Below are 25,111 nucleotides of genomic sequence, written 5' to 3'. Positions count from 1 at the left end.
TAAATACACGACACTCAATTGATATTAAGAAGCTAAACTGAGCTAAATTAACTTTTGTTTTGTATTACAGGAATCTGACTTGGAAGAAGAAGACATATTCCCCACCGTGAAAGAAAACACTGCCCAGCTAGCACAAAACCACTGCCACCTGGCTGCCTGGTGGTTCATGCAGCTGAACCACCCCTGCATTCCAGAGGCAAGGCAGACTCTCTTCTTCTTGACCATACTGACTCAGGAAACATTTACTGAGATCTACATGTGCCAGAAAATACTAAGGAAATAAACTTCTTGCCCATAAAGAGGTCACAACATTGAGGAAAGAATATCAAGCTTCACGGCTAGAAGGGTCTGAGAAAAAGCCTATCAATTCCCATATTCCCTTGAGGAAACATGGTCAAAACCACAAATGTCCCACCAGAAGCCAGTGAACATTAGAGCTGTAAAAACCAATTCATCTTCAAATAATCTAAAATCTTGATTTCTCCCATCCTGAATAATAACTATTTCAGAGCCTTATAAAACTATGACAACAATAGTCCGTACTATTTTAAAACTGTGGGTGGGAGGAAGGAGACATCGTAGAATTGTGAGAACTAATGACACACACATCATGAGATGTACCTCAAAGAAAAAGGCTGACAACTCCTGAGGTAGAAATAAAGCTGCCTCTAAAATCACAAGATATTAGAGTAGAAATACCACAAAAAGTGACAGTGACAGTACTATGAAGATAAGCATGTAGAACCAGAGGCAAAATTCAGCTCTAACATCAGGATGCCATGAAGGGGTGTTTCAAGCCACCCCAAAAGACTGAAAAGGGACTTGCCCAGTGTGGGGAGCCTGGGGGGATCCCCACAAAGCAGGGTAGCTTTTTCTCATTATTTACCAGCAGTATCTCCTTAGCCACTAGACTGATGCTCTGGGGAAAGGAAGCAGCACAGGGCCTGCCACAATAACAAGGCTGACTGCTTAGTGTCTGGATGGAACAAACTGTCCACATTAATGTTTTAAGGTTTCCCATGTATGCCTCAAAATAATAAGCAAATGTAGAAAGAATCCAGAAGAGAGGAAAATTCAAAATCTGTCTAAAAGTGCCTCTGCCATATAGAACTACTCTGTGATATTATAGGCTCTATAAACAATTTATTTCTACCTGATGCTTCACTTCTGGAATCTCCACAGATTCTAAACACTTGGGGCTTTCTTAGATAAACTTAACCCTTCCAAGATTATTCTATTTCAGGTCTTAATATATTTTAAAACAGTACAAATCTTTTATGTGATGCAAAAGTAGAGATTTCTTCAGTGGGGGAGATGCAGAGGCCCCAGGAGGACACAAAACAACTGGAAGAGATATTTTCACACGTTCTCAACAAAAAGAAATGATAAATGCATGAGGTGATGAGTATGCTAACTATCTTCATTTGATCATTATACAACACAGACGTATATCAAAAAAACAAATTGTACCCCATCAACATGTGCAATACAATGTGTCAATTAAAAACTATTTTTTAAAAAAAGGTAGGAGGGAGATACTCTCCAGAATGCTAATTTGAATTCTTACATCAAAAGGCAGCATCTAAATGTTTCACTGTTCTTTTATAAATCGGTAATGCAGAAGCCCAAGGTATGGTGGAGAGGTCCAGGGCATGGGCTTGAGTCAGACTACCTACAAATGAACACTGTCATTTACTTACGAGCTTTCAGTTCCCTGGAGCAGCCAGGCCTGTCTTGGCCTTGGAGAGCAAGAGAAATTCCACCAAGCCAGCTAGCACTGTACCACTAAGGGGAGCGCTGTCTCAGTGGCCTTGGACTTTTGGAATCAATTTTCTAAGAACTTTTCACTTTGCTTCTGCTTAATTAAGGACTAAAATCATAGATTCTCAAACAGAGAAAATAATCAGAGACATTTAAGGACTGTGACCAAAGTATTTCTGTTTAAGCACAATTTCCTGAAATAAAGCTTATGAGAACAAGTATAACAAAGAAAGCTAGTTAGACTTTATTTTGACAATAGTTTTCTAAAGCCTCAACTTTATATGGGGAGTAGTCATCTTTATAGAGAAGAAATAGGCATAGACTGGACCTATTAATAAAACAAAACAGAGATATTTAAATACTTAAGATAATGGTAGCTGCTAGATTAATTCAGAAATGACTGTTACACAACCTAATTTACCAAGAGCAGTTTTTAAATTGAATTTCAGTCTTTATAAAAATTTAAGCTGAATTTCAGTCTTCAGAAAATATTGATGAGACATGTGATTCCCAAAAAATCATGGTGGTTGCTTACAGATAAATATATCTACACATCCTCCAAAAACCTTACAGATCAACAAAAAGCAAACACAACCACCCATAATCTGTGCCCACAGCAAAAGGAGGCAGTATTCAGCAAGCCTCCATTAAATATAATTAAGGAAATAAAAAATCCAAAACTACCAGAGCTAGCAACATTGCCTCTGCTGCCAGTCAGAGGGGAATCTGTGGACAGGAGAGGGGAGTTTAACCTGGCAATCGCTGTCCAGGGAAGAACTCTCAGCAAGGAAGTGCCCTACCAGGGTAGGCAAACACCCCAGACCAGGTGGAAGACCTGGTAGGTTAGAGCACTGCAGTTGGGAACAAATAGAGGGGCTTTGCCACAGGCAGCAGTTTCCAGAAGACACTGCTTCTGGGAGAAGGCAACTTAGAAGGTGGGGGCAACTCTATGGAGGCTTGACAGTGAAAGGAAAGAAGGCAAGTGATGGAAATACATTCTTGAAACAAAAGAGTATCACAGAATTAGAAGTCACACCAACCCTCTTTCTACCCCTCTACAGCACCATTCATTAAAGAAACCACATTTAACTGTACCTACACAAGGCAGCATTTAAACTAAGAAACCCATGAAGTCACACAAACCCCTCATCTCCTGTCACAGAAACACATGCTATTGTGTGCCCAAGAATCTCTGTGACTCTCTACACTAAACAGAAAGGAGAAACAGCATCCATATGAAGCTACTATATAAGAAAGAAGATCCTAAGTGAATTAATGCAGGAATAGAAAACCAAATACCGCATGTTTTCACTTATAAGTGGCAGCTAAACACTGGATACCCATGGGCATACAAATGGCAACAGTAGACACTGGGGACTCTAGAGGGGCATGGGGGGAAAAACAGTTGAAAAACTATTGGGTACTATGCTCAGTATCTGGGTGACAGGATCATTTGTACCCTAAACCTCAGCATCACACAATATACCTACCCAGTTAACAAACCTTCAATATTTTCCCTGAATCTAAAATAAAAGTTGTAAAAAAGGAATAAATATTAAAATAAAATTGAGTCATACCAAAACAACTCCAAAACAAAAAAAGAAACAAGAATTAAAATATGTTCCCTAAAACAATCACAAAGCACAGGAAAACAATTCCATATAACTGAAATATTATTGAACAGATATGAAAGTATATCATAAGTTAGAAATTTAAAAACTCATCATGGAAATACACACAAAAAAAGTAAGATGATGAACTCTTGTTTCAAATTCTAGAAGGACAGAAATAAAAAGACAAAATGATCTCGGAAATAAAATCTCTGTTATAACATGCCTAAGGGGAGAGCAGATTCTACTGACAATAAGGAAAACTATGCAAACAGCCAAGAGAACAAAAATGAAGAGAAAAGGATCTAAGTAAAAGTGATACAGGATGGGCAAAGAGCCAATATCCATGTAATTAGAGTCCCTGAAGAAGGGAGGAAAAAAACCCACTTTCACAATCTGAGAAAATTTTCTGGAAACAAAAGGCATGAATCTAAATACTGAACAGGCCGACACGTACTTGGAAAACTGACCCAGAATAGCCTACTATGAAACATATCCTAGTAAGATGACTTGATTTTATAAATGAAGAACATTTCTGGGCTTCCACATAAAACGGCAAAGTTACTTCTAAAACTAAGAAAATCAGGCTAAGACTTCAACAGCAATATACAGAGCAAAAGAACAGTGGAACAATCCTTTACTGGAAACTCAAGGGGGAAAAAAGTGTGAGCCAAGGATTATACAACCAGGCCATCCATCAAGCACCCCCCAGTGTAAGCCAGGACCCAAGGGATAACTAAGAGATGACTAGGAAACATAGTTGAAATGACTGGTGGTGTCACTGCATATGTTGTATTGTATATCTAAGACAAAATGTGAGGACAAGGGTAGAAAAATAATAGGGAAACACTTCTATGTCTGATAAAGTACAAACAGCTTAAAAAAAAAAAAAAGCACATTAGAGAACAAGAGATGTGGAACATGCTCACTGAGAGGCACATAGGTAATAGGAGTTTTCCAGAGTAAACAAAATAATAGGCACCTAAGTAAGGAAAAGGAGCTAAGGATATTTAAAAATATTTATAGCATAAAGGTAACCAGTAGAACAAAATTACAAACCTTCCTAAAAAGAGAAAAGAGATGACATGAAGACAAATAACAATGAAAATATAATATACAGTACATATAGTAGTACGACAGTTAAGAACCAATCATATACTTGTCATTTTCAGATCTGCTCACAAAATAAAACCCAACTTTGTGCTCAATACAAGAAACACAACTAAAATACCAATTCCGAAAGGCTTAAAATAAAGAGATGGTCAAAAGTATACCAAACAAATCAAGCAGCTCTTGTTAGAGCTGTCGTAACAGCAAATAACCCTGATGTCTCCCACAGGCTTCTCTCAGTCACTTGACTTGTTACTGCAGATTGGCTGTGACTGCTGGCTCTTTCTCCAAGTGTCATCATTCCCTACTGTGGAAAGTACCGGTATATATACTCTTCTTAATTTCTTACAGAAGGGAAAAAGCCATGGCAGAAGTGCCTTCCACTCATACTTTATCAGTCAGTCAGTCACATGGCCACAACTGGCAGCAGAGGGCACACGGTAACAGACGGCATGTATGATCCTCTTACATAATACAGTCCTAAGGAATGCAAATACAAGTAATAAGAAAAAAGAGATTGCTACCCTGTAATGAGACAAAATTTGGGCTCAAAGGCCTTCAGGAAGCTCACGTCATAATGCTAAACATATAATTCATAATAATATTAGTTGGGAAAATCTATGCACCAAAAACGCAGTAGCCCCCTTTATAAAGCAGAAATTGCAAAAGTTAAAAAAGACAGAAATACACTTATAAGAAAGCAGATATTAATATGCCCCTCTAAGTCCAAAACAGATCAAGTGAACAAAAAATACAGACATGAAAGACACAGACAATATAATCAATAACTAGACATGAGGGATCTCTATCGAAATTTGACAACAAAATATCCACCTTCTAAAGTATACACAGGGGATTACAATCCCAGCACTTCGGGAGGCCGAGGCAATTGGATCATTTGAGGTCAGGAGTTTGAGACCAGCCTGGCCAACACGGTGAAACCTTGTTTCTACTAAGTATACAAAACTTAGCCAGGTGGGGTGGCACATGCCTATATTCCTAGCTACTGGGGAGGCCGAAGCAGGAGAATCGCTTGAACCTGGGTGGCGGAGATTGCAGTGAGTTGCACCACTGTACTCCAGCCTGGGCGACAGCGTGACTCTGTCTCCAAGAAAATAAAGTGTACGTTGGGGCGGGTGCAGGTGGCTCATGCCCATGATCCCAGCACTCTCTGGGAGGCCAAAGCAGGAGGATTGTTTGAGGCCACGAGTTCAAGACCATCTTGGGAAACACAGCAAGACTCCGTGTCTAAAAACAATTTGTGTACCTGGACCATTCATGAACACCAACAATATATTAAGTGGCAAAGAAAATCTCTGATCATAACAACAAAAAAAAAGTTTAAGTAATAATATACAAAGAAAGGCCATTCTTTCTACCTGGAATAAAACCCTTAAAAAAAAACCTCTTGGAACAAAGGGGAAACAAACTAAGATAAAAATATTATATAACAGGATCTATAAAATACAACTGAAGCAGTTTTAAGAACAAAAGTATAGCCATGAATATTTGAATCCATACAAATAAAATAATGAAAACAGTGAAAAAACACCTCCCTAGAAAAATGAACCAGAGGAAAAAACAAAAGAAGCCAAAGAAAGCAATAAAGATAAAAGTAGAAGTCAGTAAGACAGAAAACACAAAACCAGTAGAACAAATCAATCAAAATATTCGTTGTTTAGGGAAAAAGAATCAAAAGAATCAAGGAAAAAAGGGAAAAAACACAAATACAAAAATAAAGTGACAGAAGAAAATTACTAAAACAGAACATTTTAAAAGTCAAAAAAGACTACTATGCACAATGCAAATATATTTTTTAAAACTTAGATAAAATGAATTATTTCCTAGGAAAACACAATTTACCAAAATTGACATCAGTAGAGAAAGAAAATTTAATTACAAACTCCAGAGACAAAAACAAGAAAGTTATCAAAGAAATACCCATCAAAAGCCCCAGTGGTTTCACTGTGGTGTATTCTTAAACCTTCAAAGACCGGAGTCCAAAAAAAGAAAAAATCCAAATTATTTTGGGGAGGCACCTGCAACAGCAATACTTCAAGCTGATAAAGACTACATACAAATGAACTGTAGATAAAACAATCCTAAATCATATATGTAAAAATACAATCTAGGCCGGGCACAGTGGCTCAAGCCTATAATCCCAGCCCTGTGGGAGACGAACCAGGCAGATCATTCGAGCCCAGGAGTTTGAAACCAGCCTAGCCAACATGGTGAAACCCCATATCTAATAAAAATACAAACATTAGCTGGGCATGGTGGCCTGTGCCTGTAATCCCAGCTGCTCAGGAGGCTAAGGTGGAAGGATCACTTAAGCCTGGGAGGCGGAGGTTGCAGTGAGTAATAAGCACACCAGCCTGGGCGACAAAGTGAGACCCTGTCGCAAAATAAATAAATAAATAAATAAATAAATATAAAATAGAATCTAAATTTAAAATATATTACAATCCTGAGAGATTTACTCCAGGAGTGCAAGGACAGTACAATACGAGGCCTCGTATTTACTAATTAACATATAATGACTCTAAGGAGAAAAATGTTTATCTCCACAGATATTCAAAAAGGCCTTCAAAATACAACACTAATGCCTAATGAAAACACGGACTAAAACTGGAATTGAGAGACATGTCCTTACCATGAAAAAAGATACCTTAATTCAAGAAAGTACTGACTTATTCAATTTTGTTATTACTTATAAGTTCTACTTAAACACAAAAATAGTTAACATTCTGAAACTCTACTTCTAAGTTTCCTTACTGTGAACTTTATTAGTCACTGAAAATTCTTTGAAGGTACAAAAGCTTTACTGATTTTATCATCCAATCAAATAAACACAATGTAAAAATCTAAGAAGAGTATATGAAGTCTGTAACTAGGGTGATTCTGTGTCCTCACTGCATAGACATGCTTGACTTGTACCCATTTCCTTATTATCTCAAAAATACCGCAATTTGGACAATATATTCTCTTTGACTCCATAACTCACAAAATAGAAAAATATATTTAAAAATTTTTAAGTAAAATATTTTGATTAGCTTAAATACTTATTCAGCATTAATCCATATGATTAATTAAGATTTAAATCTGCTGTTTATATACACAAGGTAATAGAGATTGAGATATAACTAAGTAAAATGAGGGGGCAAAAGGGAAAATCTAAGACCATGAAAGTTATAATAAATTCTTCATCATTTTTAGCAAAATCAATAGATACTGTCTAAAATCAAGAAATCAGGAAGTAGAAGTGCTCTAAAATTATTTAGAAATGTGGTGGTAACCATCAGAAAAACTAATGAGAAAGTTAAAAATGGTTGCTTCTTAGGAGTGAGATTATGGAAAAGGCTCAGAGAACTTTTCTTTTCAACTGAAAACTCTCTGTGCTGGGCACGGTGGCTCACGCCTGTAATTCCAACACTTTGGGAGGCCAAGGCAGGCAGATCACGAGGTCAGAAATTCAAGACCAGCCTGGCCAACATGGTGAAACCCTGTCTCTACTAAACATACAAAAATTAGCTGGGCGTGGTGGCACATGTCTGTAATCCCAGCTACTCAGGAGACTAAGGCAGGAGAATTGCTTGAGCCCAGGAGGTGGAGGTTGCAGTGAGCCAAGATCATGCCACTGCACTCCAGCCTGGGCAACAGAGCAAGACTCCATCAAAAAAAAAAAAAAGAAGAAGAAGAAAACTCTCTGTATTCCTTGTACTTTTCTACCTTGTACAGTTACAATGTTTATAATAAACAAATATTTAAATAAAAGGCCTGGTACGGGGGCTAACCCCTGTAACAGCAGCAGTTTGGGATGCTGAGGTCAGCAGAGCAGAGCATTTGAGTCCCCGAGTTGCAGACAAGCCTGGGCAACATAGCAAGACCCTGTCTCTACAAAAAATACAAAATTAGGCATGGTAGTGCATCCTTGCAGTCCTAGCTACTTGGGAGGCTGAGGTGGGAGGATCTCTTGAGCTCAGGAGGTCAAGGTTGAAGTGAGCAGATATCTCCTCACTGCCTTCCAGCCTAGGCAACAGAGTGAGAGCTTGTCTCAAAAAAATTAATACATACATAAAACGGAAGAAAGTGACTTAAAGTCTCCTTTACTTGGTATAGCTTTACTCTTGAAAACTAGGTAAGAATAAAAGAAAAAACATCAGCATTTATATTAGCATTAATACATTCATTCTCTCCACCAATATTTGCCACGTGCCCACCACATGCCTCAGGCTGGGTGACGCGTTAGCCACAGCAAAAAAACAGGCAGACTTCCAAGGGGCCACACATGACCACTGGCCCTCCCTCTCTCTCCAGAGTAACTGCACTTCACAGAGCTCACAAGAATGAAAGAATATGTGGAGAAAACTGCAAAAATCCAACAAGAAAAAGGCCAGTCTGGTAACAGCTTATCATTTGATACCAAGTTGTAACAACCTAAAATCAGAAAACCGGCCAGGCGCGGTGGCTCACGCCTGTAATCCCAGCACTTTGGGAGGCCGAGGCGGGCGGATCACGAGGTCAGGAAATCGAGCCCATCCTGGCTAACACGGTGAAACCCCGTCTCTACTAAAAATACAAAAAAATTAGCCGGGCGTGGTGGCGGGCGCCTGTAGTCCCAGCTACTCCGGAGCCTGAGGCAGGAGAATGTAGTGAACCCGGGAGGCGGAGCTTGCAGTGAGCTGAGATCGCGCCACTGCACTCCAGCCTGGGCAACAGAGCGAGACTCCGTCTCAAAAAAAAAAAAAAATCAGAAAACCAAACAATTATAATAAAGTTACATAGCTCTATGCAACTGAATAAGCATTCTGACCTCATTCAATCCTTAACAACCGACAAAAACAGATTCTGTCCCTCTGCCCATTTGAAAACTAAAAAAACAAGTTCTAAGTATGATTTACTTGACTATGGTCACCAAAATAGTAAATGAGAGAACTTGAGCCTCCACCTGGTCTCCCCATGAATAATAATATAATTATATTTCTTATGTGTATTATATAATTCATAAAAATAATTGTTCAATTTATAATCTATTTCTTTTGAGAAAGATACACAAATATACATATCTATTTCTTATACTGTATCACCTGTCTCTGTAAGTAAACCTGAGCCTAATAATTTTTTTAAAAGTTCAATCTTCATTTGAACAATTGTAACTGAGGAAAACCTAAATGCTTCACCTATGTTATCACATGGCCCCACCATATTTTGGCAAAACTTAAAAGCAATCTTTGTTGAAATAAACACAAGTGAAGAATACTGATAATTTATAGTCTGCAATGCTTAATATTCACAATTTTCACAAACAGCTAATAAATTATAGATTCATAATTATTTCAAGATAACCCAATGGGGCCTTTCATTAAATTTACATTGACATTGCCAGATTGATAGCTCTTGTGTAAACTCTGAGACTAAACACTGAAAGGCAAAAGAAGACAGTGTTAACCATAAAGAACATCTTTCCATTGGCATTTTTTTTTTTTTTTTTTTTTGAGACGGAGTCTCTCTCGGGGGCCCAGGCTGGAGTGCAGTGGCACGATCTCAGCTCACTACAACCTCCACCTATCAGGTTCAAGTGATTCTCCTGCCTCAGCCTACCAAGTAGCTGGTATTACAGGTGCCTGCCACCACACCAGGCTAATTTTTGTATTTTTAGTAGAGACAGGGTTTCACCATGTTGGCTAGGCTGGTCTCAAACTCCTGACTTCAAGTGATCCTCCCGCCTTGGCCTCCCAGAGTGCTGGGATTACAGGCGTGAGCCACTGCATCTGGTCTCCACTGTCATTCTTAAACACTTTCTTGTATGTGCATTGTGCAGGTTATTCCCAGTCGGGTCTTACAGCAACAAGATGGAGGGGATAGTATTAAAAGAGGCTTTTCCAATTGAAAACTATCTTAATGTCAGCCTCAGGCCGATTTAAAATCATACCAGTAGCTCATTAACATTATATGTTGGAATTTGAAATTAACTACAAAATTCCATAGCTCATTCCTGGCAACAAACTAAAGGACAATACAACTCCTTTGGAAGTAGTTTTACTAAATGTACTACACTACAAACTTGAGAAAAAGTTTTAACTCCAGAACTACAAAAGCACATCACTGTTTAACTGGTAATTAAGCAGAAACAAAAACCATCACAACAATGGTTTCCTGCAATGTTTGCATCCCTTGTCAGCTCTTTTCCTGAGGAGGAAGGTGGGGGTGGGGAAGGAATACTGATACCTTACCTATCAAGCAGATAAGGCAGAAGATCTGTGCCTTACACAGAGAAGAAATATTTGACTGACACATTCTCATAAATACATAAGCATATTTTCATCTACTTTTACTGAAAGCAACAACAACAACAAAAAAAAACTGTAGAATACTACTAAGAATACAGTATTGCCACAAAACCAGTGTGAGTGGTAAACGCTAGAGGAAAACTCATGACAGGCTTTAATCTGCAGACAGAACGTTCAGAATGTCTGTGATGTGAAATATCTGCAATATGCCAAGCACCTTTTAATGACTGCCACAACCTCAAAACAGATCGCCTGTCCTCTTTAAAGCACCAGCTAGTCAGCTCATGAGCTCTGATGATATTCAAGTCAGTCTGTGTGTTTTATTAATTTTGTGTTACGTTAATTCAGGAGTCTGACATAGAGATGGACTACCCTGCGTTTTAAATAAAGGATTACATGTAGACCTTTAGGAATGAATATGGGGACATTCTATAGCTAAGAAGGCAGGGGCAGGGTGGAGTAACATGTATTCCAGTCTAGAAAGGTGATGATACGTGCCATCTATAAGGTAGGATTCTAAACATCTAACATTGATACAGAATCTTAATTGTCCGACTGTCACAGAGACACTACGTCTGCTTTCTGGCTTCAGTAATTATATAATATTACTAAACTCCTAAAACTTTAAGTACTCTTCTTCCTGCAAGCTTTCCTGGAGCAAGTATTACTGGAAATAACAGTCTTCAAAGTATAAATCACACTTGCATTAACAGTTAAAGCTCTTTCAGATATTTTATTTCATTAAAAGATCAATGAGGCTGGGCGCGGTGACTCATGCCTGTAATCCCAGCACTTTGGGAGGCCAATGCAGGTGGATCATGAGGTCTGGCGTTCGAGACCAGCCTGGCCAACATAGTGAAACCCTGTCTCTACTAAAAACACACACACACAAAACTAGCCGGGTGTGGTGACGGGCGGCTGTAATCCCAGCTACTCAGGAGACTAAGGCAGGAGAATCGCTTGAACCTGGGAGGCAGTGGTTGCAGTGAGCCGAGATCGTGCCACTGCACTCCAGCCCGGGCGACAGTGTGAGACTCTGGCTCAAAAAAAAAAAAAAAAAAAATCAATGATGTACTCTAAAAGGTCTTTGGCTCTGAAATTCTGGAAAAGTCATCTGGTTGGTCTACTGCTTCTTTGATAAATAACTGGAGCTGACAATTTTGATTAATATGTTAATTAATATCTAATAGTCACTGTCTCCAACATCCATGGTTCCAAACGTTTTACAAACATAACCTCATTGAACCCGCATAAATTTGGAGATATACTATTATTGTCTCCATTTTATACACTGGAAACGGAAGCACAGAGAGGCCAAGTAACTTGCCCTAGGTCCCAAAGCTAGATAATAAACTGACTTGTTGTACCTGGGTAAGAACCAAGATGCACTAACTTTTGTGTAAACTGAGTGTGAATGGTGAAGACTGGTCTTCATATATGTTCTGTCAATAACATAGGTAGCAACAGTTAAAAGGGAGATGTTTCTTTAAAAACAAAGGCTTTTCAAAATCCTTTAAGGATTATAAGCTCAAGATTTGGCCTAATTTCCTAAAAACATCGAACACCTCTTTCCCAAAAGGAGTGTTCTCCTGAGACAAGCACCAAGTGCTGTCATGCTTTTTCTTTTCCTCTGCCAGTTACAGACTCCCCCACAGGGAAGCACCTCCTGACTTGAAATACGTTGTAACATTAAAATAACCTCCTGGCATGAGGTATTATGACATTAAATTTTATCAGAGTGAATTTTAAATGTTTTGTGAATCAAAACATTTAAAAGGAGTTAGTGTGGCGCTAGCACTTCATGGTACTGTTATAACTTTTAAATGCAAAACAAAACATAATTCATAGCTATATCTCCCACACATCACATGAGAAATTTAGAAACCAGCTGTGATAAATGTCCTCTTAGAGGTTCTTGAGGACAGGGACCCTGATCTTCATGCATTTTTGCAGCCCTTTATGCATTTCCGCAGTTATGCGTACTGCACGAAACTTGTCCTTAAGCATTTCCTAAAGATATATCAACAGCCGTAAAGTACTATAATTTATAGCCAAAAGAATGAAGTTGGCAAAACAAGCTGAGTCCATTATGTATGTCTTCGGAAATAAGAGTCTGAACTGAATGTGTACAGAAATAAAATCGTGTCTAGTCATGCAATGGGTTAAGTATCTGCTCTTGGTAACAGCAAAGGATCTTTCACTTTCAAAAGAAAAAAACGAAAACAGGCACACACAAAATTTCTGCCTTTCTCATCCTAAACAGCTGAATCATTCACATATTCAACAGCCCAGAAGAATTCTGGGCTGTCAGTGCGGGCTCTGCTTTTTGAGAGGTTGGAATTCAAAATCCTCCTTAGGAGAGCAAGGCAGAATTACAGGAAATTAACGGGATTCCCAAAGGGCGCTGACTTAAACAGGAGCAGCGTCACCGTGAATCAAACAGGAGGCCCTGGCTATCAATCAATCTCTGGAGAAGGAAAAATACTATGCTGAGAAAATATATTCGTTCATTATTCAAGTATTTACTAAACGTGTACTCGGCGCAAGGCCCCTGGCGGGAGGCCAACAAGCACACCAGCTCTGGATCCGGCGCCGGGCCGCCCCCTCCCCCGCGGGGCCCACCAGCAGACAGGACGCCCCCAGAAGCGCTTGCCAGGCGCCAGGGGCGGCCCCTGCACTGACCCCTCCGGCTCCTCCCGGGCGCGCCTCACCCGGACTGGTCTCCGGAGCGATACGGGCTTCAACGTGGCGAAATGCACCAATACGACTCGCCACGCACGGAGAAGGGGGCCCCATGCGCCCCCCGAGCTACCCCGCCCGCGGCCCTCAGGGAGCTGCTGACCTGCTAGATAGTGGGACCCCCCGCACCAACCCGGGCCAGGGCGACGGGGGAGATCCGGGGTCTCCAGAGGGCGCGTGGGGCTGACAGCTCCCTCAGAGTGTTCTGGGGCTTCGTGGGGCGCTTGGGGGGCTCTGGGGTCCTAGGGGTCCTCTGAAAGGCGCGTGGGGCTGAGGGTCCCTGTGAGACTCTGGGGATTCCAAGGGGCGTGTTAGGGGATCTGGAGGGCGTGTGGGGCTGAGGAACCCTGGGGGGTTCTGCCGGTCCTAGGGGGTGTCTAAAGTGCGCGTGGGGGCTGAGAGCCCCTGGGAGGATACGGGGTTTCCAGGGACCCTGGGGGGCCCTGTGGGGTCTCTGGAGGGCGCGTGCGGACTGAGGACCCCGGGGCGTCCTGGGGGCTCCAGGAGGCGCTGGGGGGCCCTACAGGATTTCTAGAGGACGCCTTGCAGGCTGAGGGCCCCTAGGCGTGGTCTGAGGGTCCCAGAGGTTGCGTGGGGGACTCGGGGGGTCAGCGTGAAAGGAAGGGGACCAAGTACCGAGACCCCCTAGGGCACGCACGGTCTGGCGCTCACCCAAACAGCCCTCGGAGGAAGGAGTGGGAGGCCTTGACTCGCTTCTCGGCCTCCGCCATCAGCTGTACCGCCTCACGCTCCTTCCCCGCGTTGTCCATGTCGCCAGCCGCGGCCGCCACAGCCCCCTCAGCCGGCTCGCTGCGCGCCCAGGCGCCTTAGCTTTCCCTCTGGCGGCCGCAGGGGCGCAGGCGCAGGCGCGACGCGCGAGGCCTTTCGGGAGCTGTAGTCCAGGTCCTGTCATGGGGGCGGGGATGCTCGAGCCGCCTACTACAGTTCCCAGGAGGCCCCGGGGCGGGGTGTGTGTGAGCCGAGCTTGCGCACAGCTAACTCTCGGGACATCGGCGCAGGGGGCGTGACCACCCAGAGGGGTCCTGGGCCAAAGTGAACCTTTTAGGTATGAGGACATGGTAAATGATCCGTGGCCTCTAGTAAATATCACCTACTCAGTAAAACTCGCATGGCAATGGGATGGATGAAGGAACAGGGGGATAACAGATTGGATGGAACCCACACCCTACTTGCAAGTTCTGCAAAAGAGAATCTGGTGTAGCCACCAAAGCATCACATGCTTGATACCGCCTACCAAAAAACGAGCAACAGCTGGCAATAAGAGCCATTTTTATCTCCAAGAGCAAGACTGCCCCAATATAAGTTCAGTTATTTTTAAATCTCCCCAAACTGTAACTTTCTGTTGGTCCTCTCTTCCTTGGTTATAAACGAGTTGCATATATGCAATATATGCACAATCCACTCTTTTGTTGACTGAGTTATATTCAGGGGATATCAGCCACTGAACTCTTATCCTTTACATAATACTGGCCATAGTGGATGGATCTCCAGGGACAAAATTTGTGCCTGCCAGGAAGACTTCTAATCTCCTAGGAGAAGTATCCATAGATAGATGGAATCCTGTGCCAGAGACTTTCAGGCCTGTCCCAGAGGGAGTTATTTTTGAATACTATGTCTAGACCATTCAAGCTTGGCAGTGCTAAGGCAGAGATGCTGAAGCTAATAAGAAAATCACCGCCAAGTGAGATTTATGACAGTTTCAAACTATTAATAAATACACTCTGGGCACTGGCATGCAAAATTTTAAAAAATGAAGACTGTCTGTAGAGAGCAAGGCAAGAGGGGCCAAACTCCTAGAAAGAAAGTTGACTAAAGCACATGTCACAGAGTTCATACATTTCAGGCCTCTGTAGAGATAGAAAGAAATCTCAGCTCTTCATGCAGTTTATTTACGATTACTACATGCATTATTCTAACTTTGGAAAGCTGATCTGTGTGCTTTTGGAGAGAGAAGGAGGCAGGAAGTTGGAGGTGACCGTAAATGCAGGGGAGATCAGAGAAAAACCGTAAAAAGTGAACATAAGCATTTGGAAAGCAGAGCAGTCTATGGGCGTTTAATAGAGTGAGGCTAAATCAAAAACTCCTAAGTAAATCAGTGTGTTGATTAAATTAGTTCCCAAACGTGGTCTGATGCAGAAGCTCTAACGGATATTTAAGAAATACTGATTGCTAGGCCACTGGGTTTTGGTATCAAGGTCTCTTGCAGCTGGGGTCTAGAAAATGCACATTTTGAAATCCACCCCTATTCTAAAACACACAGTTCTAGATTCTCAAATCTGTAGTCAGTTGAAAAGGAGCCGGAACAGACTGCCTCCTCAAAGCTAGTACTTGCAATTAAGAGAGACATTTTTGGTGGTTTCTGGTAATTTCCTTCATTCTCTTCTTTGTCACTGGAAATTTGTGGGCACTCCCACCATTCTGCCAGTCCACACCAAAGCGGGAGAAAACCTTCAAAACTTAATTACTGTGTAGAGCAAGTGCTTTCTTCTCCCAGAGGCTGGGGGAGGAAAGGAGGCAGGGCAGAGAGATGAACATCACAGAATAAGGCCTGACTAGAGAGACAGTTGAGGAATCCTTGAAACAAGAAGGAAAAGAAAAGGAGAAGCACCCCTGGTGTGGATCAGGAGAAGAGTAGAAGTCACCTTGGAGAAGAGCCAAAGGACCCACTGCCCACACCTGCACTGCCCAGGATGGAACTGTGCACCACTGGTGGCCATTTACATTCACATTAAATAATATTAAATAAAATGTAAAATTCCATTTCAGGGCTGTACTAGCCACATTTCAAGTGCTCAATAGCCACACATAGCCAGTGGCTACTGAAAAAGTTAAAAATATATAACCCTAGTGGATTGACTAAGTTAGACACCTGGTGGATTGACTAAGTTAGATGCCTGAGGGCGGTGGCTCACACCTGTAATCCGAAAACTTTGGGAGGCTGAGGCAAGCGGATCACTTGAGGTGACTAGTTCAAGACCAGCCTAGCCAACACAATGAAACCCCATCTCCACTAAAAATACAAAATTTACAAAAAATACAAAAATTAGCTGGGTGCGGTGGTGCATGCCTGTAATCCCAGTTACTCAGGAGGCTAAGGCAGGAGAATCACTTGAACCTGAGAGGTGGAACAGAGGTTGCAGTGAGCTGAGATTGTGCCATTATACTCCAGCCTGGGCGACAGAGTGAGTGAGACTCTGTCTCAAAAAAAAAAAAAGACACCTGAAAACGACAGGTGCAAGAAGATTACTTTGACCTTTTCTTTTCTTTTGCATGCAGAATACACACTGGATGCTTTGACCTCTTGTTTCTTTTCTTTTCTTTTTTTTTTTTTGAGACAGAGTTTCGCTCTGTTGCCCAGGCTGGAGCACAGTGGTGCAATCTCGGCTCACTGCAAGCTCCGCCTCCTGGGTTCACGCCATTCCCCTGCCTCAGCCTCCCAAGTGACTGGGACTACAGACGCCCGCCACCACACCTGGCTAATTTTTTGTATTTTTAGTAGAGACGGGGTTTCACCGTGTTAGCCAGGATGGTCTCGATCACCTGACCTCGTGATCCGCCTGCCTCGGTCTCCCAAAGTGCTGGGATTACGGCGTGAGCCACTGCGCCTGGCCCCAACCTCTTGTTTCTTTAAAGCAAGAGATGAAACTCCCATATGAAAGATGTCCTTCTTATACTAGCAATAAAGCAACATTTTTATCATCAAAGGCAGGAAGTTGAGTCCAAGAGAATTCTGTACAAACCCTGTTAAACTAACCCTTATCTTCCTAGTCACTTTTCTATCTAATTAACTACCCTAGCCCAAGCTCTTCTGCCTCATCACGTTTTCAGTTTACTATTCTTTGTCCAATTCAGTAAATAAGTAACACACTATAACTGCTTCTCTGGGTTTTTATTTCCTTATGAGGCCTCCCATGCCATGTAAAACGTGTATCAAATACATCTGTGTGCTTTTCTGCTATTAACTTGTCTTATATAAGTTTAATTTTCAGACTCCACCAGGAGCCTAGGTGGATGGAGCGTGAGATGCCCCCCTACACTACTATATTGGACTGCACAGAGAACAATTTTATCATTGCACAAGTCCTAGTGGATTGCACTAGCCTCTATGTGCCTTGCTTTTCAGAAACTTTAGATACGTGTAAGAAAAGGAAAAAAAGGCTTCAGGGAGTTTCTGAGAAGTCAGAGCAGGAAAGGAGCCTGTAGCCTGAACAAGGCAGAGCCAACAGCACTGCTGGCTTTTCCCTGTGAGCAGATGGAGGTGGACACCTGGACGCTCAGACTGAATCAACACACACCCCGAAATATGATCCATCAAGGCAGGGCTGAAGCTACTTGAGAACCCCAACGCTAAGAAAGCCAGAGTCAGAAAAGAACAGAATCGATATGGAGAAAGAGTGTAGTCATCTGCATGTGTTCACAGAAGGAGAGAAAGCACCAGGCAAAGATCCAGTATGGAAAGTTACAGGACATCACTGCTGCTTCACTGAAGCAAAGCAAGAAGGCTCACCCACATTAAAGGGGAGGGAAATGAGACACCATTTCCTGATGGGAGGGCCTCCGAGGATTTGCAGACGTTTTCACAGCACAACAGCTAGGTTAGAGGGAGTCAGTGCTCACCCTGGTCCACTCTGGTTGCATTGACAAAGTTGGGAAGCTGGAGCCCCTACTCTGGGGTTGGGGGACAGCCCTCAGCTCACATGGCCCTGCATGGCATGGCCCAAGGGTCCCTGCCCAGGTCTACAGTGGCCTCCTCTGATGACATCTCAGCCTTGCTTCTGCCTGAAATGCTAAGCGTGGCTCAGAGTCATCAGACAAGGTCAAACCATCTAAAGCAGAGTGTTCTGCTTCAGAAGGCAGGGAAGAAGGAAGTCCATTTCAGGAGGCTCTTCACCCAAAATCGTTAAAGGAATGCATTAATGAAAATAAATCTTCCATCTATGTGGATGAGGTTGTGCAAATCTAAGGATAGAATTTAATTGTTCTATTTACAGTGATTCTTTTCATTTTTCTCATAGACATAGACCCGTAGAACAAGAGACCCAAGAACATTTGAATGGCACATTTCAGAGAAATAATTAAACAGCTTTTGTTAATCTCAAACTTTTTGAAACAACATCAGTTTATGTGTTTGTGTGTTATGTGTGTGGGGTGACATTTCACACCCTGTCAAAATTGTTACAAGTTTCCCCAAATGTAACTTTGTTAATCTTACTTAACCTTTCCTTAAAAAATTACTTTACAAAATTCAGACCAAAAAGTTAGAAAAGGTAAAATTAAATATACACAAATATCTGTTAGGGAAAACAAAAAATGGTAAATTAAGTTAAAATAAATGCTTATGAGAAAATACATATTATTGTCATTAGTAAGTGTTCTTCTTCTTTTTTTTTTTTTTTTTTGAGACAGGGTCTTGCTCTGCTGCCCAGGCTGAAGTGCACAATCACAGCTCACTGCAGCCTATATCTCCCAGGAGTAAGTGATCCTCCTACCTCAGCCTCCTGAGTAGCTGGGACTACAGGCATGTACCACCAAACCCAGCTGTTTTTTTAATTTTTATTTTTAGTAGAGATGAGGTCTTGCTGTCTTGCCCAGGCTGGTCTCAAACTGCTGAGCTCAAGCAATCTTTCCATCTCTGCCTCCCAAAGTGCTGGGATTACAGGCATGAGCCACTGTGCCCGACCAAATATTCTTCTTTTTATTAGCTGATATAAAAGTCTACAAACAAGTTTTGAAATTAACTTGATGCCTTTATTTATGGCAAATGGGCATAAGATCATTTTGACAATTTTTATTTATATTATATGTTCTAGGACCTTTCTTATCTATGCTCAATATAAGTTATGGTTATGAGCCACAGACACAATTGCTTAAAGAGAAAAATGGTTTATTTTCCACATACTCTTTGAATTCCTTTCACATCATTATTTAATATTACATTAGGAGAAATTTTAGGAAAAAAGATGCTCATAATTCTACCTACCCAATGAAACATTTTTAATTTTTTATATGTATATAGTGCTATCTCATTTTTATTCATGAAACTTACACACATGTAAGTATTATTAGGAGTATGCTTGTAGTTTGTATTTTTTGTTTGTTTATGAAACATATATTTTCTCTGTTGCTGTGTTTGTAATTGATTGTTAATGGCCAATAGTTGAATGAATCAAATTTCACAAAACCTTTTTCCACTGTGGTATATTTGGTTTGCATCACATCTGGCTCTTATAGAAACACCTAAGACTGTCTTGGAAAGTTAAATAATTTTCCCATCACTAAATTACACTGTCCCAGGCTTATTTAGGGTGCAGTGCTAGCATTTCTTCATAATCAGGTGGGAAGAACTGGGTCTTCACAAATCTACTCTTAGCATGGTAGTAACTGGCTTTAAAAACACAGTCAACCCTTATTTTTCATGGATTTCATATTTGCAAACTCACCTACTTGCTGAAATTAAGTTACAATCCTAAAATCAACACTTGTGGCACTCTTGCAGTCATTCACAGACACTCAGAGTGGGAAAAAATGTGGGTGGCCTGACACATATATTCCAAGCTGAGGTCAAACACAGCAACACTCTGCCTTCTTGTTCCAGCTGTTGTTGTTTTTTGTTTGTTTGTTTGTTTTTTGAGATGGAGTCTCACTCTGTCTACCAGGCTGGAGTGCAGTGTCTCGATCTCAGCTCACTGTAACCTACACCTCCTGGATTCAAGCAATTCTCCTGCCTCAGCCTCCCAAGTAGCTGGGAATACAGACACATGCCACCATACCCAGCTAAGTTTTGTATTTTCAGTAGAGATGGGGTTTCCCCATGTTGATCAGGCTGGTCTCGAACTCCTGGCTTCAGGTAATCCACCCACCTTGGCCTTGAGCCACCACTCCCAGCCTTGTTCCAGCTCTTATGTTGTTAGCAAGTGTCCTTTTTCACAGCCTGTTTACTGCCACATTTTGCAATTTTGTGTTTTTTTTTTGTTTTTTTGTTTTTTTTTTTTTTTAAGAGGTGGGGTCTTGCTGTGTTACCCAGGTTGATCTCGAACTCCTGAGCTCAAGTGCCTTCAGCCTTGGCCTCCCAAAGTGCTGGGATTACACGTACGAGCCACCACATGTGGTTTCAGTTTTGTGCTTTTTTGGTTGGCGCTTTTGCCGTTTAAAATGGCCCCAGGCATAGTGCTGCAGTGCTATCTAGTTCCTAAGCACAGGAAGGCTGTGAGCTGCCTTATGGAGAAAATGTGTCTTAAATAAGCTTCATGGCCGAGCGCGGTGGCTCAAGCCTGTAATCCCAGCACTTTGGGAGGCCGAGGCGGGCGGATCACAAGGTCAGGAGATCGAGACCATCCTGGCTAACACGGTGAAACCCCGTCTCTACTAAAAAATAGAAAAAACTAGCCGGGCGAGGTGGTGGGCGCCTGTAGTCCCAGCTACTCGGGAGGCTGAGGCAGGAGAATGGCGTGAACCCGGGAGGCGGAGCTTGCAGTGAGCTGAGATCTGGCCAGTGCACTCCAGCTTGGGTGACAGAGCGAAACTCCGTCTCAAAAATAAAAAAATAAAATAAATAAAAAAAAAACCTTCATTCAGGCATTTACAGAGCTGTTGGTGATGAGCTTGATGATAACGAGTCAACAATATATATTTTAAAAGACACCTCTAACTAGAGACACACACAAAACGAGGTTATATATTGATCAATTGAAAGAAAGTGTTGTACCCAGAGACTCAAGGAAACCAAGCCTTGTATTTTTCCTGGGCACAACGGTTTAGCATTGACTACTTCTGTGTTTGCAGAGATTTTATAGAAGATAACTTCTGCAAATGACGAAAATTGGCTGCACATTAGGAGAGTATCTGGACAAAGAAATGAAATGAAGTCAGATCATAGAATCTCCCTTTCCCAATCCTTAAAAGGAATGGGTAAAAAGGTAAAAACTAGCAGCTCTTCAAGAGAATTAAGACAGAGGGAAATCGTCCGGCGCTGGCTAATTTCTGTTTGCCCCCTAGCCCCACTTGCTACCCCTCTGTTATGGTTAATTTTGTGTGTCGGCTTGACTGGGCCACAGAATGCCCAATATCTGTTAAATGTTATTTCTGAATGGGTCTGTGAGGATGTTTCTGGAAAAGGTCAGCATTTGAATCAGTGGACTGAGTAAAAGCAAATGGCTTCCAATGTGAGTGACGCCATCCAATCCAATCCACTGAGTGCCCGAGTGGCAGATGGTTGAATTAGCTCTGCCTGGCTGTTTGGACTGTGACATCAATCTTCTCCTGCCCTCAGCGCTCCTGGTTATTAAGCCTTCAGACTCGGGTTGGAATCTACACCCGTGGCTCTCCAACTCTCAGGCCTTCAAACTATACCATTGGTTGTCTTTGGTTTCCAGCTTGCAAATAGCAGATGGTGGACTTCGAGGCCTCCATAATTGTACAAGCCAATCCTTTATAATAAATATCTTCATATCTATGTGTTTCTCTGGAGAACCCTGACTAATGCACTTTCTCCATGCTGCTCTCTGCTCCACAACACAGGCTGCTGTGGACTCCATCAGTAGGGCTCTTGTGCCCTATAACTTCTGTTTGTATTTGACAACAAGACACCGAGGCATGAGGTAGAGGACAGAGGGGATTGAGATCACGGTGTTTGTCCCCTGATCCCTCCACAAGGTGGCCAGCTGGCACTCCAATTCTTTCTAGATTGTTTACCTCATCTTTCAGGCTTAGGGTTGCTGGCATGGCTGCTGCTAGCTGCAGACACTTGCCCTGTGCCCTGGGATTTCTGTGCACCTGCACCATTGCACAGTGCCCTATATGGAAACTTCTCTGAACTCTCCTGTTGCAAGTGTGCCTGTGCTGACTGTGGAGACCCAGACTGATATGCTCCCCAACTCATTGGATGAGGCCAGTATAACCTTGAAACCCAAACCAGGAAAGCACAATATGAGAAAAAACAATCATCGGCCAGTTTAACTCATGAAGATAGATACAAAAATTCTGAAGAAAACATTAGTAAACATACCATGCACAAATATCTGGATGGATTATGGACATAAATGGGAAACGCTAAACTTTAAACATTTCAGAAAAAAATTATTTAAAAGTAGCTTTATGACCTTGATTTCCTAAATAGGACATAAAAATGCAAACCATGAGAGAAAAATCAATACATTCTTTCCATTAAGATTAAGAATATTTTTTCATCAACATGCCACAAATAAAATGAAAAGACAACCACAACCCAGAGGATGACATTTGCAAGAAGGATAAAGAAATCCTACAAATCAATTGAAGACAACCAAAAAGAAAAATGGGCAAAAGAGTTGAACCTGAAGTCTTAATGACAGATTTCAACAAACTCTTGGCCCTCTTCTGCTTTTGCTGCTCATTACTTCAGTGGGAAGAGCATCTGCTTACAGAAAACCAGAAAGATCTCAGGAGAAGGTGGAAGCAGGAGTGTCGCAGCCTGCAGAATCCACCTGCTTTTTCTTTGCTTTCAAAATGGAACCTGATGACTATTTAAGAGCTGGTAAACAGCTATTGTGTTGTGGAAAATGTCTGCAGAAAGGAGACCAAAGGCTGGGTGAGGACAATGACCTCCCCATAAGCCCCTCCACCCTGGGCATCCTTGGCCTCTTGTGACACGCTCTGACTTTTTAAGCCTTGTGATTTCTCAGGTTTCTGTGTCTGGAAAGAGAAAATGTACCCTGGGACCTTTGGAGCGATGCCAGTTTGGAGCCATCTGTAGCACCACCTTGTTTGCTGACATTCTGTGCGCCTGCCGCTGGCCTGCTCCCCAGAATCAGAAGGCATTTCCAGCCAAGGTCAGCCATGTTCTTCTGCCACTGCCCTGGAGGCGAGGGCTCAGGGCTGCAGTGGGAGCTGCTGCTGGCAGTGTGGACTCTGCTCCCCTACCCCCGCCCTGCAGCCATGGCTGGGAGAGTCCTCAAGCAGGCACAGACTGCTAACCATTCCTTCCTGGGCCATGTTTGGAGGGTGCCCGGCAGCAGATGGGTCGCAAATAGATTTGCTTTCTGCCTGGGTTATATCCAGGTCAGGAGCCAGCCTAGAACAGGATTATTCAGGGGAAAAAGCAGAGCTTGTCAAATAGTGCTACATGCAAAAAAAAAAGAAAAGAGAGAGTGGAGAGAAGAAACCAACTGAGATCAGCCATGTTGTTTACAGAGGATTATTTGTTTCCCCAGAGTCATGGGAAAATTTCAGATAGCAGATGTAAGCTGATGGAGAGAGTGTCACAGTGTGACCCTTTCCCAGCACCAATGCCATATCTACTGGTGAAGGAGTGATGAAAAGCTACAGCCAGGAAACTCCCTGTCTGCAGGTTCCTCAGCCCATGCAAGCAGAGCCTGCTGGGATAAAACACATCACCATGTTCTTGTTTATTTCCTGCTTCTCCTAGGAGCTTGACTGATAAAGAAATCCTGAGCTTGGTCGTCAACAGAGAGAACCAGGAAGTTCTGCAACTCATAGAGGGCCCCTGTGGGACACGCACCATCTCATCCACACAGCACCAAGCCACGGGTTGATCCAACAGGAATCCCACACTTGCCATCATGCCTGGTCCAGCAGTGGCCTGTTACCAGGTTCAGCTCATGAGATGGAGGCCTGGTTTGCTGGACTCCTGGGAAAGATTCCTTCCTTCCTTCCTTCCTTCCTTCCTTCGTTCCTTCTTTTCTTTCTTTCTTTCTTTCTTTCTTTCTTTCTTTCTTTCTTTCTTTCTTTCTTTCTTTCTTTCTTTCTTTCTTTCTTTTTCTTTCTTTCTCTCTCTCTCTCTCTTTCTTTCTCTTCCTTCCTTCTTTCCTTCCTTCCTTCCTTTCTCTTTCTTTCTTTCTTTCTTTCTTTCTTTTTTTCGACAGGGTCTTACTCTGTAGGGACTAGGCCCTGAGTGCAGGTGGCCACAATCACAGCTCACGTGCGTTCCCTAACCATCCAGGCTCAGCGATCCTTTCAATCTCACCTCCAGGCAGTTGGCTGAGACTATACAGGTGTGCCTCCCCGGCGCTAATTTTTGTGTTTTTTTAGTACAGGGGATGGGGTTCACCATGGTGGCCAAGGCGATCTTGAACTCCTGGCCTCATGTGATATCTGCCCCTTGGCCCCTCCCAAAGTGTTGGGATGTACAGGCTGTGAAGCCACTGCACCAGGCCACAATTTGCACATATTTAAACGGTACAAATTTGACTGAGATTTGTCAATACGTATGCATCTGTGGAATCATTTCACTACAATTCATACAACAGACATGTCTATCACCTGAAGGTTTCTCATGCCCTTTTGCAATCCTTCTCTCCTATGCCCCTCATTCCACGGATCATGAGCAGGACCCCACATTTCCGTTATTCCATTGTCTAACAGAGGCTCGTATTTTCCCTTCTTTATTGGCAAGAACAGGGCTCCTATTTGTTATTGCCACGCACTCCTAATTTTACTCTTGTTCCATTGGAAATACTCAGGCCCCTACTTTTCCATTATTTCATGGCAGTAACCAGAACAACTAAGTCCTCTATTTCCCTTTGTTTTTGTCACTCAGGCTGGAGTGCTTGGTGTGATTCTCAGCACATTGCAGCCTCAACTTCT

At 42.3% G+C, this 25,111-nt stretch overlaps 1 protein-coding gene across 3 annotated transcripts in view; it reads right to left on the bottom strand.

The window, feature by feature from the left end:
- NAPB (NSF attachment protein beta) overlaps window positions 1-14,397 on the bottom strand; it is a 52,623-nt gene extending 38,226 nt beyond the window's left edge. Inside the window, exon 1 of one of the 3 annotated variants that reach the window (XM_017860096.1) lies at window positions 14,183-14,397. In XM_017860096.1, the coding sequence (XP_017715585.1) occupies window positions 14,183-14,280 (98 nt within the window). In that variant the 5' untranslated portion in view covers window positions 14,281-14,397. The remainder of the gene's footprint in view (window positions 1-14,182) is intronic. The other 2 variants (XM_017860097.1, XM_017860095.1) reach the window with 2 other exon arrangements.
- Between the last annotated feature and the right edge of the window lie 10,714 nt (window positions 14,398-25,111).

The sequence above is a fragment of the Rhinopithecus bieti genome, unplaced genomic scaffold (assembly GCF_001698545.2).
Source record: "Rhinopithecus bieti isolate Rb0 unplaced genomic scaffold, ASM169854v2 scaffold_49371, whole genome shotgun sequence".
Lineage (NCBI taxonomy): Eukaryota > Metazoa > Chordata > Mammalia > Primates > Cercopithecidae > Rhinopithecus > Rhinopithecus bieti.
The sequence above is the reverse complement of the archived record's forward strand: the minus strand, read 5'-3'. Positions and strand labels throughout refer to the sequence as shown.